Genomic DNA, 14,980 nt, shown 5'->3' with positions numbered 1-14,980 from the left:
CAGTTGATGGAACGTGTTGTTTCTAACCGTTTCTTCTTGACTCAGTCTAAGTTGGAAATATTTTAAGGAACTTATTTAATATTCCTAAGAACTCAAGTTTAATTCTCATAAAATTGTCTACAACATTTTCTTATTTTGTAATTACATCGGACCCTCTGTTTTCATATCTCATATTACTTACACATCCACCATTTTTCTTTTTCTAGATTAGTTATGCCATAGGTTAATTAATTTTAATAGAAAATCCATGAATGCTTAAAAAACCCCAAGGATATCCCTTGATTTTGCCCATCTTCGAGACCTAAGCCTCAAGGGCTTGAAAAACCAAGTTTATAATAAACTATAATAGTGAACTTTTCCATAATAATGAGTATGAATTTACTAATAGTTGACTAACTAAAACATCATTTTTTGAACTTTTTGAAAAGAAGGAAATGCTGATTCTAAGATGTCTTGACCATTAGAAAAAGAAATTGCTTTCAGCTCTCTGTGGTAGTTTACAAAATCGTCTCAAGTTCTTTCCAATCTGTTATGTGTGCCCCCTTGCAATGTGACTGTTCTTTGAAGAGTGGAGTCAGTTTCATAGCCCTTGAATCTGGGCTTGGTCATGTGACTTCCTCTGTCAGTGGAACATTAACAAATGTGATACAAGCAAATGCCTGAATAGTACTCGTACAGTAGGGTCTTTCAGCTTATGTTGCTGGGCATTTTCTGGCTACTATCACAACGAGCTTAGGTTAGACTCTCACGAGTGTCAAACCAACTGCTAGATGACAGAGTAAGGCCAAATCAGAGTATCCAGCCCCAGCCACGCTAGTTCAGAGCAGAACTACCCAGTGGATCCACAAAAATATGAGAAAATAATAGCACATAGTTCTTTGTATTTAACTACACTTTCCTTCTCCCACTCTTGCTTTTGCCTTTTTCCTGTATCTCTAAGTCCCGTCTAGTGGTGGTAAGACTGCTGGTGTCCAAATCAGTTACCAGATGTGTCTTCAGATTGACAGTACTGAATTGCAGAAGTTGAGGGATATGTCAACCCACTGTCTGTCTTTGCAAATCACAGGCAGAGTTTCTGAATGTGGAGCAGAGTCACTAATCTTAAATCATCTAAATTGAGTCATGACTTCCTACTACAAAACATCAGTTGTTATGTGGTAGATGATTTCTCATCCCCTGAACAGTGACCCAAAAAATGCACCCTGAAGTACCACAATTAAAAATTAGTTAATCCTTGGATTCATAAGGCCTAAAGAGAAACTAGCCATTGAATAACAGGTTCTAAGACAAACATTGGTTGCATGTTTTGTTGAGGTGTGAATAATCCATTTGTCTACATCACTGTGTCCTTTATTTCCAAACGTTTTTCCAGGTTTTCAGAAGTTCTTACATGTTAGTGGGTTTTATAGTAACATTTGTTTTTTGATTCAAAATTTGCCCTTGAAAGATTATACTAATCAACAAGACAGACAATAGGATAATTTGACAAAAGGTAAAGATTTCCTCTGGAAGCACCTAGTTCTGATTGGTAAAGCTGATATTTAAATGAGTTGTGTTGAAGTCTCTTGGAAGGGAAATTTAAGAGATGGTACTTTGAATTTGTCTCTTGCTGCCTTACTAACAAGGAATACCATACAACCATTTCTTTCACATTTTTCTAAATATAATAGCTTATAGAAAATAAAAGTGCGATTGTCTAGTTGTTTCCCAAATGAGCTTTCCATTTTTAAGACAATGGAGGGGTAGTAGTTGCTTTAGGCTATTTCTCATTTAGGATGAGATACCTCAGATGGTTGAAGAGAGTTTTGGATGTAATAAAACTACATAGAATTGACATCAACCGTGCATTCATAAAAACACACATATTCATATCTAATCAAGCAGCTACAAAGTCAGCAGTCCTATTGCTTCTGTAGTTTAATTAAAATTTCTGACCCTTCAAATGCACCATTTGGAAATCACATCAGATGCTGTTCATACATTTAGAAGAGGGTGTTCTGGGGTGAAGAACACGGTGACCATTGAATGGGCAACAAAAACTTTATGAATGCAACAAGCTTTTAGAGCATCAGTACATTTGTCGCTCAGAAAAAAGAGCACTAGGAATTCTTATGTTACTGTCTGATAGTGGCAGATCATTTTGATGACATGGCTAAAAGGATTGAGGTGCATAAAAGTGGGGGAAAGGGGAGGGGCAAAAAAGGGATTAGAGGATAAGGTACACTGCTACTTTAAAATTATGCATGCCTGGCTGCATCCTTGTCCCTCCCACTGCTTGAGGCACTTGCTGAAGTCTTGGAGAGTTCAGTTCCAGGCGGTCCAGCCAGCAGACTGCGCTCTGCGTTTCAGGTAACCAAGCGTTTGCCGTGCAGAATCCCTGACTTGGGCACCCAAGTCTTCCTTGCAGTCGTCCTTCTGCTGCGGCCTATTTGCTGAGACTTTCTGGGGGTTACCGTAGTGTTGCCAGGCAACCAGGGACAGCGGTCCTGGGAAGAGCCATTTGTCACACTAAGGGGCCTGGTTGAAATGCAATAAAGAAATGGTAACTCAGCTTATTTATCAATACAATTACTAACACAGTATTAGGGGTCCATATGTAACCTACAAATAGTCATATGAGGAAACACGCAAACATTTGCTAAATACTAAGGCATAGGACGGACAGATGGTGTTGGGTTTCTAATCAGCTTTACCGTGAGCTTAAAGTTGCCTCACATGCTGGGATGAGGGGGGAAGGCCCAAAGTGCTTTGCCAGCTTTATTCGGGACATCTGCAGGTTGGCTCTGCGTTAACTGCCTCCCGTGTGTGTGTAAAGGAAATCTATACAGTTCTTTGTTTTGTGAAGGAGAGTGGATGCTGCTAATTCCCTGAGGTGGAGTACCAATCCGAAATTGCTGTGTGGGGAAATATATTAATAAAATACACGTGCATATGTGTGTATCAAACTGGCTGTCCTGTGGACTTTTTCCAGTGCTTGATTCGCCCAATGAAGATAGGTACCAATGAGTGTTTTGCTATAAACAGTGTACTAAAGAATGTTTTTAAGAAGTTTAATAATGTTTCTTAGGGACTCAGAATCCTCATGCTTAGACTGCACCTAAAGTTTTAAAGACACAGCAGATTTTTCTTGACACTCTACTTTTGATTCCCAGACACCAGCTGCTACTCATGTCTTCGCCATCACCACGGAAGCCTCCGGTGTTACCCCCGTGTGAAACCACGTCTGCAGTTTCCCGAAAATGGATTTATCTCAACGTTACTTAAAGCACCCCGCAATAAAGTGTTGCTGGCCAGTGCCCTCGGCCTTCCAACTTATTTAGGAACGCCTGAATCAGAGGAGAATGCTTTTGAGTCAACATGAATTGCCTGGCTCTTTCTCTGGGCTTCGGCCTCTTGTTTCCAGTCCCTGAAACATGGCTCTTTGCCTACTTTGCTTCCATCTCATGGGCTGACTCTCAGGGCTTGTTCCCAAGGCTGGAGAACGTGGCAGCCTTCAAGAAGGTTTCGGTGGTGCCAACCCAAGCAACGTGCGGAATCCCAGCCCAAAGCACTTTCTGTCAGAGCTCTGCCACACCCGAGGGCCTTCGGGTCTGTCCTCAGAGGCTGTGTGTTCAGGATTGCCCTTACCGATCATCGCCCCCCACCTACGCCAACCTCTTCTCAGCAGGCCTCAGGGGTTGCATCATTAAAGACCAGCGTGACCTGAGTCCCAACTCCCATAACCATTCTGCAAGTTTCATTTTTGGAAATCACCAGAGTTGCTTTGCCTCTCCTCCTGCTCCCAGGCTGGCGGCATCATTTACTCTAGCTGTGTGGTTGAAACTTGAGCAAGGAGGTGTAATGTAAGTAGCAGAGGGAGTGTAAGCTTTCCTAGGGTCCTGCAAAATCAGTTAGCATCAAGGGTATTGCAACTTGAATTCCAACCTGGAAATGAAGGCACTTTGGAATTTAGGCTAACTGAAGACCAGCTCCTACATGAGGCTTTTCTGGTCAACTTCATTTGACCAAATATTTCTTTCCCTAAATTCAAAGTGCTTTCCCCTTTCTATGAATGAAGTGAACCCTCAAGAGTATGTTAAAATAATTTCATGGCAGGCAGAAATATTTATACTTGCCTCATTTTTTTTCCCCCAGTAGTTTTAGCTAAACCTTTAGTCTTGTTTTCAGAGGCTCAGCCAGGCTCACTGTGAGTTGTAAGCCATGGAGACTAGTAATACAAATAATGTATACTTTCAAGGTCTTGGTCTAGATTTGTATAAGCAACCTGCCTTTACTAGAGTATACAATTGTCATTAGGCAGTGAACTCTGTGAGTGCTGGGGACTGTTTCTGTGTTCTTATTTTCCTAGGAAGAGATGTTTGTTTAACTCATTGTAAAAGATGTTCAATAATGAGTTGAACAAATGAATGACACCTCATGTCTGAAAAGAGATCGCTTTCGGCCCTTTGCTTCCTGGTGTTTTCATCCATTAGGAAATATATAGAAAAGCATAAAAGATTCTCAAAATTTAATGCCATTGACCCCATCAGAAATGCCTTTGGTGAGTTTGGTGGGGGGCTTCGTTAACAATTTTTGGTTATTTTTAATAATCACCTTATTTTCATTCTGTAATAGTTTCTAAAACTGATATCCAGTCTTTTCCTTAAGTGTTTAGAGCCAATCTGGAAATGAGAATAAATAAGACAGTTTTGAGACTTTTTTTTTTTGCTTATCTTTCTTCTTCCCATAGGGCTTCTGGCTCTTCCTCTTGTGATGTTTTCTTTGTATGAGGATGTTGGCCAAGTATCTAAAAACTCATGAAACAAACCAGAAAAGTCTTATAATCTCATAAGCAAATAAGACTTAAATATCTATGATGTTTAGTTTTAATTTGCCAAGTGAAAGCTGGCATTTTTTCATTTTGTTTTATTTGGAGTGAAAATCATCTCAAACCATTACCTTTGTTTCTGTATGTACCCTAAAAGAAAACCCTGTTTTCTTACTGTTTGAAATGTCCGTAAATCCAGCTTACTTAGTTTATGTAACTAATGTCCAAAGAGTCTTAAAATATTGTCTCTTGACAAATATGGCTAGGATGAAGTTATTTTTTCTAAATTTTTCCAGGGGATATGTCTCTATAAAATTCATCTTCTATTGGTATCATTTTGTATAAATAAGACAGAGGAACATTTATAGAGGCAGTAGCACATGGTTTACGGTTTTGAGAGTTCCAAGCATCAAGGTCGTTTCCCTTCTCAAAACTAAAATACCTGTGGGAATTGGGGAATTTCGCGGTGTTTGTACTAGATAAGTAAAACAAACAAAACATGGATTATCCAATTATTGTTTATCCAGGAGCAAAATAAATCCAGTTCCTAAATATTTTGCTACCTGCCTTCCTCTCACATTCATTATCTACCAAAGCAAGTATGTTTACAAGCAAACAAAATAGCAAGGAAGATAATCAATAACATATTAAGAAATGCATTTTCAGTAAGCTTGGGGAAATAAGCCTGCATTTGGCAAATACATTCTTGAGTAATGGTCAAATTCTAACTTGTAGATTTAAACTCAAGAAAAACGAATGGAGGCAATCTCTTCTTGGATTGTTTAAGACATAGAAGTGAGGAATAGAGAGGAACTTTAATTCCAGTGACTGAGAAATATCCACCTACTAAAGAGTTGAATCACAATAGAATTTTCATAAAATCATATCTCTGCTTTATATAAAATCTATATGTCAACTAAACCTATTTGCCCAATATAAAATATATTTTTCATAACTTGATCACCAAATATATGTGCAAAATAGAGTAAAAAAGTGAGAGTGAAATAGTAATGTATTACTATTTCTAATTACTAATAGTAATACATAACAAGCAGAGTTATGTATTCTCTGATCGTATCATTACCTCTCAACTCTCAGAAAGAATGCAAATGTGGAGGAATGATTTGTGAGAAAAATGTGTCCTTTAAGAATCATTTTGATATTTGGCAAAACTAATACAATTATGTAAAGTTTAAAAATAAAATAAAATTAAAAAACAACAAAAAAAAGAAAAGTTTTAAAAACATATTTAGCAATAGTTCTAGGTTGGCCCAATCTTACCTTTGCCTCTTTGATTCTTCATACTCAGATCACTAACTCATCATTTTTTGGGGGCGGCAGGGGCTGGGCACAGAGGATCTACTATATACCAGGCTGTGCTGCTATTGTCAGACAACTCATGATTGAATAGGAAGACAGATGGATGGGTGTTATTTCCAGAGCAGCACAATAAGTGAGCAGCAAGGAGCATCTTTAATAGCTAGTTACTTGGAGGAGATATTTGTGCTTAATGTTCATGATATTTCTCTTTAAATAGTAGGTTTGGGGGACTAATCTCCTTAGGAGATTCTTCTCTCTTCTGCAAAAGTTGAACTGCTAGACTGAAATGTAATTGGAAATGGGCTCAAGTTCATATCTGTTTCTTCTCAGTGGGTTCAGAGTGGCTAAGGCACATGCAATGATATAATTAGTATAAAATAAAATCACTTATACTAAACATAAATCAGTAGAGAATATAGAAAACATAAAACATGTCTATTTAAAGGGATGAGAACACAGTGCTGTTGTAATCAGGATATAAGTGATTTTTAAAAATAACATGATTTGATAACTGGCCTGACAGTTAATTTTCTGAAAATTCTTCTATTTTATCAAAATATTTCACTGTATTTTTAGAAGATTCCATGACCTTTCATCCCAGATCATTACCATGATCTCAGTGCCCCACTTGGGCTTTGTGGTCATGGCGAGCTGGGCCGTCATCTTACAGACACTGGCTTTGGCTTCTGGCCAGTTGATGATGAGCTAAATAAAGACTATAGTTGTCCATTCTCCATTTCATCATGGGAATTAAATAGAGCGATTCTGACTTCAGGGCTAGCAGTTTAGAGCCTTCTATGGACACTAAACTATCTTTACATTAAAAAAAAAAAGAGGAGGAGAAAATGATTTGCTCTGGTGGCTCAATAGCCAAGCAGAATGTGGTGTATTGTGCCGCTTCCTATAAAAGAAATGGCAGAGGAACTAATGAGCCAATAGGCTAAATATTGGTTTTGCAGGATGATTCAACCACTTGAGCTGCCACCATGAATCTCTAATAAAGGGAGTGAAGGTTCTAGCAGATGTACTGTAAATAAGAATTCTATCTTTCTTGAAATTAAACGGCCTCTTAATTGAAAGAAAGCTTGCCCTGAATATGATGACCTTCAGGTACTTGTTCATTGTGACCTTTGATGAGAGTCTGGGATCTGTTGCACCACCATCACTGGACAATGTCTTTTGGTTGGAAACTGACCTTTTCTCTTTTCTGGTTGTTTCCCAAGGTGTGTTATAGAAAAAACAGCGGATGGGCAGATTGTATTCAAACTTACAATATCTGAGAAAGAGACCATGTTTTATTACCGCACAGTAAATGGTTTGCAGCCTCCAATAAAAGTAATGACACTGGGGAGAATTCTTGTGAAGAAATGGATTCATCTTAGTGTGCAGGTGAGTAAAATAAAAAATATTTAACATTTGGTTAAGCACAAGGATCCATCTTTCTTTTTTTTTTCCTTTAAATGGCATCTTCCCATAAGATGTGAAGCACTACCTTTCAGATCTTAAGTATTTGTAAGTGACAACTAAAGAAAAACAATATTTAAATGACCTAACAATGTATCTTTTGAAATTCCAGTATTTCCCCCACAAAATTGCAGTGAAAATGTCCACAGATGCTTAGGACAGTCCCATTTGGAGTAATATCCTCAGCAAAGTTTTGTTTTATTTGCTTAGTATATTTTATTTTGTTTAAAAATGTGTAACAGCTCTTTTGCTGTCTTAATACTAATTTTAATAGTCATGCAGTATTAAGATCTTGGCCTGGATTTTACACCTGTCTTTTCTAGGTAGTCTCTTATGATATGAATACAATTTGACTGTTGCATTTAAAATGCTGACCTTAGAACTAATGAACTTTACACATCAGGCACTCAAAAGGTGTTATATGATTACTTTAGTTGTCAACAACAGTTTGCATTTGCCTTAGAAGTTGCTAAAGGCTGAGATAACTGTGAGATGGCCGCTATTTTATAGTTCTCGGGAACAGACAGTTTCTTCTTTGGTTTCTTTAGGGCTCTGGAAGGGTCCAGTGCAGTCTAAAGTCACCCTTGCCTTTTACACCAGAGGTACTGTGTACCATAGTCCCCAGTATATGCTCTCATGTTGTTCAGTCAGGCTCTGCAACCTCCTGAACTTCAGCCCACCAGACTCCTCTGTTCTCTACTATCTCCTGGAGTTTGCTCAAATTCACGTCCATTGAGCTGATGATGCTGTCTGACCATCTCATCCTCTGCGTCCCCTTCTCCTTTTGCCTTCGATCTTTCCCAGCATCAGAGTCTTTTCCGATGAGTCAGTTCTTTGCATCAGGTGGCCAAAGCCTTGGAGCATCAGCGTGAGTATGCTCTCACAGGTGCACCCCCGTGTGGTCCATGCCATTTGCACTAGAGGACATCTGTAGCCTTGTGTACTTTGTGAAAGTCTTTGATTTATTACATTCCCCCCAACTCTGAAGCAGGTAGACTTCCTTATGTTACTACCATGGTTCTTGGCTTCCTTAATAGAAATTGATTAGAGGCCAGACAAATAATTCAGCAAGCCTTTTTTTTACTGGGTCCCCTGCTGTAGCAGGGGAGGTGGCAAAAACAAGTAACAGTTTCCCTTGCTTGCTCTTTGAGGTGAGGTGCAAGCTAATTCCTTATATGTGGTGAGACTAGGAACAGGTCCAGGGTCAGACCAGAGAGATGACTTAGGTGGTCTGCTACCTCTTTGGTGATGCTATGTGCATGGGACATGTGCAGTACCCTGATTTTGGTCCCAGCTCTTCAGAAGTGGCGTTTGGGTTTTTTCATCTTATTGTCCATAATTTGCCCCAACTGAACATGTACACAGTTGTTTTTAGTCTTTTATAGTTTCTTTGTATTTTGTTGCTCCAGGAGACATTTGTCCAGGGTTTGATCCCTGGGTTGGGAAGATCCCCTGGAGAAGGGAAGAGCTACCCACTCCAGTATTCTGGCTGGAGACATGGGGTCACAAAGAGTCAGATATGACTGAGTGACTTTCACTCGTTCACTCAAGCACTGCTGCAAGGGGTCCCAGGTTCCACTTAAAGTGTCTTGAGAATTGTTATTTGGATTTTAAAATCTATTTCAATGTAGATACTATTATTGAGGATTATAACACGCTTTAAACGTATCTTTGTTTGGTCTGATTGTAACTGTGAAATTCTGCTATGCGTGTGTGCTGCATTGCATTAAAAGCCTTAACAAGGACATTTAAAATAGAAATGCAGAGAGGTGATTGAATACAGAGAGGAAATGATTAATTTCCTAGGAGGGTATTGGAAAAGTGATCTTCAGTCAGCATGTTAGGCTTATCTACTCTGCTTTTTGGTAGGATATGAGTTTAGCAAATTCAGTTGGCATGGAGCAGGGTTTCCATGCCACCAAGGTTGAAAGGACCTGCAAAAAGGTAGGTCACATCTGATATCTATTGCAATGATGGATTCAGTCTGTCTATGCTTGCCTCTCATTTATTCAGTAGTTAGCAGATATAAGACTTATTATATGTCTTGTCCATTCTGCCTGCTGCCAGTGTACCAGAACCAGAATTGGGTTATAAAAATATGGAAATAGAAACCACTGAATAAGTGGACTCTACAAAAGATATCGAATGAGTATATTTATTTGTTGCATAGTTTTGTATCAGTAATGAAGAATAAATGTTTTCTACCTGCCTTTATTTTGCCTTACCTGTGAAACTGTGCCATGTTTTGGCAGGCAGCAGTACATTAAAAGCTTTACAAAGAAAGTTTAAAAATCTAAAAGTGAAGAGGTAACCATGACTGAATTACTCCCCTAGGAGTCAGATGCTCTTAGAGTGCCTGTTGAAATCAGCATTATCATTTCAATACATGTCAAATAGGAGTCACTTCCTAGTTTAGGCAAAATTTCTTTATAAATCTTTAAATCCTTGCCTTCTTTCAAGAAAGGCTAAAGTACTTATGATTTAATGAGACACCTTTATTTCATAACTGTTTGACTATCAAGAGAAAACTTGTCCTTTCCAATTTGTGCTCTTCTTTTATTTATTTATTTTTATGTTTTTTTTTTTTTTTTTTAAATCCCTATTCTACGTTTTACCTTAAAACTACAGAACAAAACAGCCATAAAGCAGAAAAATCATGCAGATTGGATTTTATTCATCTGGTATTTATTGATAGATATGGGGATACCCAGCATTTTGGAGATCTGTATTCATTCAAATAATAATTAAAGAGCAGTTATTTAAACTGGAGATCTGCATAGTGTTCCTTTAAATTGGACGCAAGTCTGAATACATTTGGGCTTCCCTGGTGGCTCAGACAGTAAAGAACCTGCCTGCAATGTGGGAGGCCTGAGTTTGATCCTTGGATCAGAAAGATCCCCTGGAGAAGGGAATGGCTACCCACTCCAGTATTCTTGCTTAGAGAATTCCATGGACAGAGGAGCCTGGCAGGGTTGCAAAGAGTTGGACATGCCTGAGCAATTAACACCTTCACTTCTCACTTCTGATATATTTAAGATATTAAGATACTTATAAAGTTATAGATGCTTAATAAAGAAGGTACTTATTCCTAAAAAGTGATACAAAAAGAAGTGGAAAGAATAACAGGTAAGGAGAAGAGAAATATGACTCAGGTAATGCTACTCAGTAGTCTTAACAAATACACTTAGCTCAGTTTTCTTATGTGATAAGAGGATTGGACTAGATGTGCAAAACAAGGCTTCCTGGAATTCTTTGTTGAAAAGAAGTGTGGGAAGCTGTTAATTTGTGTAGGGTTGTCTGGACAGACATGGTTAAGTGACACAGCCAGCTCCTCAAGTGATGCTTGGGTTTATGCTTTTCCCCTGCTTCCCCCTGTGGTCTGTAATTTACACAGCAATGTTTTTGGTAGACTTCTTGGCCAAGATATGGACAAGGGCAACTTGTAACTCTTTCACTATTTAACTGCAAAGAATATATTTTAAATGTGAAATGTAACTTATTCTCTGTTGCCTTATTATCTAGTGCATCCAAATTCTGTTTCATTTGGGGATCAGGGCCTTCATCATGCTGGGCATAGGATAGAACACATACTTGATAATCTGGCTTAGTCAAGTTTAAAATTGCAAGTCTATAGTTAATGTGTATATGTATGTCTTTACTCATCCTCCAATATGGCCACAATCAATTAATTTACATGGTACGTGCACACGCGTGTATGTGTGTGTCTATAAAACTAAAATACCTTTACTCATGGATTTGGTTCAGAAACCAGAATTTAACTTACATGGACATAGTGACATAAAATTAATTAACCAATCTGGCCTTACACCTTACCTCAGAGAGTTCACTTAGTGTCAGCTTTCCATCAGTAAAATCAGAATTCTAATTTCCCAAATCTAAAACAAGAAATGAGTTTTAAATAATTAAATCCCTGGGCAAAAAAAAAATGGTGCTAGGAAGAGTCAGAGATTCCAAATTTTGGAGGTCTATTTTCCTAAACAAAAAAATGCCTGATATTACTGTAATGGATCTAACAGCTTTTATTCAAGAATTAGCATTTTGCAGCTTCAACCTGTTGGAAAATGATTAGTTTTTAAATTAATATTCATTCAGGGACTTGAATCTGACATGATTGCCAATTTAAATTTTACTTTGGGGTTTAATATATTGGCTATTTCAAATTATATCAAGCTGAAATTCGTTATGTCATATTTTTTGTACTAAAACTGGAAAAAAATCAATTCAGACTTTTTATTATCGAATGGGGAACACTGATAACATTAGCAGATTTTTTAAAGCTTCGTTTTCATATTGTATCAGCATGTTATGGTTATTTTAAGAGATCTCTTTGGATTTTCTTTTTTTTTTTTAAGTTTTAAAATATGTAAAAGGATTTTATTTCAGCAGTTTGTTAGGGCTTGGTGAGTAAAGCAGCTTGGAAGGATATTGATATTCTGTTGTGTATCATTTAAAAGTAAAACCTCAGAGTTTCCTATGAAAACAGTTTTCCCTTAAATAGTTCTACATGTTTTATAGGACCAATAGCATCAAAGAATCATTAGTAACCCTTTAATAATTATGCTGAAATGTAGTAGTATTCTATAATTAGAAGCTGATGAAATACTGCAAGTGTGGAAGCAAGAATTGGTTTAGCAATGAGTTTTTCACATCTATGCTATTTTGAGGACTCCTTGAAACACTGACAAGTCAAGAGCCACAGATGGTCCTAGCTACAATAATGTGAAAAAGAGCAGTTCTAATCTAATACAGAGAAGGGAAAAAAATGCATGGGTAAATAAAGTTTCAGGGATCAATAGATGAAGAATAGGAGTTTCATAATCATAGTTTGTTCATGAAATATGTTCTTTTGATTTATGTATTCAATCTGAAAAAGGGAAACTATTGATGGTTCTGGAGAAAAATAAAATGCAATTTAACCAACATTTGTTAGAATAGATAAACCAACTCTCTCAATTAATCTCTGGAGTGTATGCCCATGTGCACACTTTATAAAGGTATTTCCATGTCTCTATTGATTGAGGGAACATAAACTGTCCTTGCAACCTCATGGAAGCTTCTTCATTCATTTCAGGAAGCTCTGTGTACTGGGATTCTCCTGGGAGCACCACCTCAACTCCTACCACAAGAGAATTTCAATCCATATGGTTCCTTTAATACTTTTTATTGCTTTAAACTGTAATTATTTACATGTATATGAAAGCCTTCTGTTTGTGTCTAGTCAGTCAAATATCACCCAAGTTAGGGGAATAGTTTGTCACTTGAAATGAATTAAAGATCAATAGAATTTAACAAAGCTTTTCAGAATATTCAGTTAAAAATGATGATAATAAAAGCTGTGATTATTGAGCCTAGTTAGTTGTACTGGATTAAAAAAGCAGCCTTGCCAAGGTTAAATTTCCTGCCTGAATTTAAAATCTCAAGTTTCCCTGACCTTTACCTAAAAAATAATAAATTGCTATGACCTTAGATCACTGTAAAGATACAAGAAGTACTTGTATCAGAAGTACGAGGAGTATCAGAATTCTCTAAGTGTCCCCTTGACAAAAACCAAGAACTGAAAAGACATATTTGCAAAGTAAATATAAATTAATTTTCATACATGTTTGTACATATTTGTAATGTCAGTGTTTATAATGCTTCACATATTTACATGATTTGCACAAATAATTAAAATCAATATATTTTTATGATTATACTCTCAGTGATACAGGTGGCTTAATGCATAACATAAATCATTTTATGTTATGTTCTCAATATCTCTATGGTTTATAACAGTCAGGAAAGACCATGGTGGGCTAAAGAAAGAATATTCTACTTAACCTTCCCTGGTTACCTGATCCATGACATACAGAACCAAGCCCAGTAACAATATAGTAAAAACAAGAAGGAAGAATTTTTACCACTTGATTAGAAAAAGGTAAAACAATCCAAGTAAAAATTAATTTTTCTCTTTGCATGGGACTTTAAAATATCATATTTAGTAAAAAGGCAAAGTTCAATTCTTGATATCTTACTTAAAAATTGTGCAACCCTAGGAAAGTGATGTAGCTCCTTGAAATGTTAGATACCCACGACAATTGGGAACAAAGATAAACCCAGCCTATTTAACTTCTACCGTAAATGTGACATGTAAAGAAAAAAATGTCTGATGAAGTAGTGATACTTTACAGTCTGCTGTGATGGAGCTTACAGTTTATTAGAAAGAAAAGACAAATAATCACGCCAATGAAAGCCAAGTTATGACTGTGATAAGTTCTGTGGGATCATCTGAAGGACAATTTGATGAAATCTCTGAACTCAAGAAAGGCTTACTTTGAGGAAATTGTATTAGATGTGTGTATTACTTTTCTGGGCTTTCCCTAAAAAACACACATGGAGTAGCTTAAAACAGCGAAAATGTATTCTTTTCCAGTAGAAGTTTGAAATCAAGGAATCTGCAAGACCATGCTCTTTCTGAAATCTGTAGAGGGGTAGCTTTACTTGCTGCTCCTCGTGTTTACCAGCAGTCCTTCGTTTTTAGATGCATTGCTCTCATCTCTGCCTCCAACATCACATGACCATCTTCTCCATTGCGTGTCAGTGTCCTCTTTTTATAAGAACACCAGTCATGCTGGGTTAGCATCCATCCTAATTCAGTATGACTTCATCTTAACTGGATTACATCCACAAAAACTATTCCAAAATAAGATCATATTAACAGGCACAGGGGTTCAGATCAGATCAGTCACTCAGTCGTGTCTGACTCTTTGCAACCCCATGAATCGCAGCACACCAGGCCTCCCTGTCCATCACCAACTCCCGGAGTTCACTCAGACTCACATCCATCGAGTCGGTGATGCCATCCAGCCATCTCATCCTCTGTTGTCTCCTTCTCCTCCTTCCCCCAATCCCTCCCAGCATCAGAGTCTTTTCCAATGAGTCAACTCTTCGAATGAGGTGGCCAAAGTACTGGAGTTTCAGCTTTAGCATCATTCCTTCCAAAGAAATCCCAGGGCTGATCTCCTTCAGAATGGACTGGTTGGATCTCCTTGCAGTCCAAGGGACTCTCAAGAGTCGTCTCCAACACCACAGTTCAAAAGCATCAATTCTTCGACGCTCAGCCTTCTTCACAGTCCAACTCTCACATCCATACATGACCACAGGAAAAACCATAGCCTTGACTAGACAAACCTTTGTTGGCAAAGTAATGTCTCTGCCCCTGAATATGCTATCTAGGTTGGTCATAACTTTCCTTCCAAGGAGTAAGCGTCTTTTAATTTCATGGCTGCAATCACCATCTGCAGTGATTTTGGAGCCCAGAAAAATAAAGTCTGACACTGTTTCCACTCTTTCCCCAGCACAGGGGTTAGGACTTCAATTTGTCTTTTT

At 37.7% G+C, this 14,980-nt stretch overlaps 1 protein-coding gene across 1 annotated transcript in view; it reads left to right on the top strand.

Annotated features, from left to right (window-relative positions):
• Window positions 1–3,342: 3,342 nt before the first annotated feature.
• Window positions 3,343–14,980, top strand: part of USH2A (usherin) — a 938,899-nt gene continuing 927,261 nt past the window's right edge. Inside the window, exons 1-2 of the mRNA XM_027564435.1 lie at window positions 3,343–3,842; window positions 7,351–7,516. Coding sequence (XP_027420236.1) covers window positions 3,358–3,842; window positions 7,351–7,516 — 651 coding nt within the window. The 5' untranslated portion in view covers window positions 3,343–3,357. The remainder of the gene's footprint in view (window positions 3,843–7,350; window positions 7,517–14,980) is intronic.

The sequence above is a fragment of the Bos indicus x Bos taurus genome, chromosome 16, assembly GCF_003369695.1.
Source record: "Bos indicus x Bos taurus breed Angus x Brahman F1 hybrid chromosome 16, Bos_hybrid_MaternalHap_v2.0, whole genome shotgun sequence".
Lineage (NCBI taxonomy): Eukaryota > Metazoa > Chordata > Mammalia > Artiodactyla > Bovidae > Bos > Bos indicus x Bos taurus.
This window is presented reverse-complemented; position numbering and strand designations above follow the sequence as displayed.